The following is a 2,293-nucleotide window of genomic DNA, read 5'->3' on the forward strand; positions in this document are numbered from 1 at the left end:
GGAAGAGACCTCCCATCTAGCCCTGATCTACCGGGATCATCATGGCAAGAAGTGAAGATGCCTGCTGCCCTACACTAGTGTAGTACTGCCCTGCTCGCCCTGTTGTTTCGCCCCGTGTACGGAGTACCACAGTAAGCAGCTGGAGCTCGACATAAGTATGCATGTACACAGTGACATGGGACGTCCAATATCCGTATAGCGTAGGACGTAGCACCTGCAGATGTGTCCTTACCTGGGCACTTCCACTTGATCCAGGAAGCGTAGTATACATACAGAAACCCCTGCAGCGAGCGGGGTGTTGATAGCATATTGACACGTTCTCGACGGCCATACGCTGATGGCCCATCTCATGCAATATTAAGAGTGGTTGTATAGCCCGGTTGCTGTTCATCCCAAGCCGTTGGGGTGGATCCAGTACTCGAGCGGCGACGCAGACGTACATACAGTACACTAATGCGATTGCTGTGTAGTATAGCAGCAGAGACGCCGGATGACCTCGGGAGAAGCTTGCAAAGGCGCGGGACGGTAGGGAAGCATTTTCTGTCTTGGCACGCTACGGTTGAAGTAGCCGGCGTGATGTTGCGTCGGAGGATGGGAAGTCGGTCGAGGGGTGGCAGGGGAACATTGGGATGACATTCATTAGTTGATGGAGAAGGAGAGGGGTCAAGTATTCGAGTTTCGATCTGATCATGACATGACGAAGGACGCAGGTTTCCGACAGAGTCTGCGTCGCAGCTGAATGGACATTTCCTTGTTTCCGGGTGGGACAGCTATTGCGTGTGTGGAGGTTTCGCGGCGATAGGTAAGGCGCCGTTGGAACACCTTCATGTGTTCCAGTATCGTCGTCTCTACTCGAGACGGGTTGGCCCGAACTGGTGGATGTGGGAAACATTTTCTGGCATCCCAGACCCGCGTGGAAGGGAGTTTCGCGCGGTGAAAGCCACTGTTGATTTGGCCCGCCAGAGAGCAGTACGTATGTACAGTACATACAATGTAGCGGAGAAGAGATATGGCGTGGACGAGGACACCAGGTTTTTGAGTCCGGGTTCTGCGGTCAGTTGGTACCGGGGCGGGAACAGGCGAGGAACACTTGACACTGCTGAATTACCTGAAAATTGGTTTCTCGTCTTCTCACGGGGCGGCTTCCTCAGCCATTTTGAACGTTGCGGTCAAGTTGTGATGATGACAGATCACCCTAGGCAGGGATCGCTAATCTCAACGAGACGTAAGTTACCGGATGAGTCGGTAGATGCATAAACGGCCGTTGATCAGGAGCATGTCTCTTTGCAATGAAGTCCAGGCAATGCGAACGAAATGCCCCAATCCACAATTGTAGCAAATTGACCGAAAGGGAAAAAAAGTCTTCGCATCTCGGATCTGTCACGCTGGTTTGTGGATTCGCCGTACTTCGTAGTGCCCTTGCCTGTCCTGGAGGTACTATACAGTACATACAATACAGAATGATACCGTAGGGGCGTAATGGACTGGATTGGACTGTATGTACTGTACAATACTGTACAATACCGTCCAGTCCAGTACTGTACTGTACGTTGCTGACTGGTTCACGTTATCTAAGCAAAGGCGCGGCGGGATGCTACCGATTGGAACTCAACTTCGTCAGATCGCCCGACTGAATCTTGGTCGGGAGAGGCTAAAGGTTTACACAAAAGTACATACTGTATAGGTAAACCTTATACCCTTCCTAGAGTGCTATTTGAGTGATCCCGCCAAAGAAACGTTCAATACAGTATTGTAGTAACGTGACTGATCAAACAGAGAATCTGGGAATCTAGAGCTTCAGGGTTCAGGAATCGAAAACATAATTACTTGAGCAGCTGCACCAAGCCATCTGGAATTTATATACGGCTACATAACTGTATACAATACATTACACTAGAGAGTTCGTAGTTTACTGTACGTTAATTACAATGATTACGCTTACACTTACCTAAGTTACGCGAAATCGTTACGCCACGCCAAACTGGTGGGGTTGAATTGATCAACAGTACTGTATGTACAAGATACCTGACTGTGCGGCTACACCCTACGAAGTACTTTATCAAAGTCCGTATTATGACTTCCACACTTCGTGCCGCTCACTCCTTTCTTCATGTTTTGATTCAATGCCATGAGCTTCCTTGTCAGTGGCAGATACCGGTAAGGTATGTTGAGCCGGATTGCTACGTACAACTACCGTACGTGTACTGTACTTCGTAAGATCAGGCTACTACTGTACTATGTAGCCTCGTGCCACACGCTACTAGTAATTACAAAGGTCCTCTCTAGAGTCTAG

The 2,293-nt window shown here is 49.4% G+C and overlaps 1 protein-coding gene across 1 annotated transcript; it reads right to left on the bottom strand.

Annotated features, from left to right (window-relative positions):
* Positions 1 to 334: 334 nt before the first annotated feature.
* On the bottom strand, positions 335 to 1,134 carry N656DRAFT_780501 (uncharacterized protein). The gene has a single exon (XM_064815390.1). It carries the CDS (start codon positions 634 to 636, stop codon positions 451 to 453), a length of 186 nt encoding a protein of 61 aa, XP_064668833.1. The 5' UTR covers positions 637 to 1,134; the 3' UTR covers positions 335 to 450.
* Positions 1,135 to 2,293: the final 1,159 nt, after the last annotated feature.

The sequence above is a fragment of the Canariomyces notabilis genome, assembly GCF_033297395.1.
Source record: "Canariomyces notabilis strain CBS 508.74 unplaced genomic scaffold N656scaffold_15, whole genome shotgun sequence".
Classification (NCBI taxonomy): Eukaryota; Fungi; Ascomycota; class Sordariomycetes; order Sordariales; family Chaetomiaceae; genus Canariomyces; species Canariomyces notabilis.

What these genes read in the sequence shown, in the direction of transcription:
- N656DRAFT_780501 (XM_064815390.1), bottom strand. Translation starts at nt 636, where the DNA reads ATGTCATCCCAATGTTCCCCTGCCACCCCTCGACCGACTTCCCATCCT.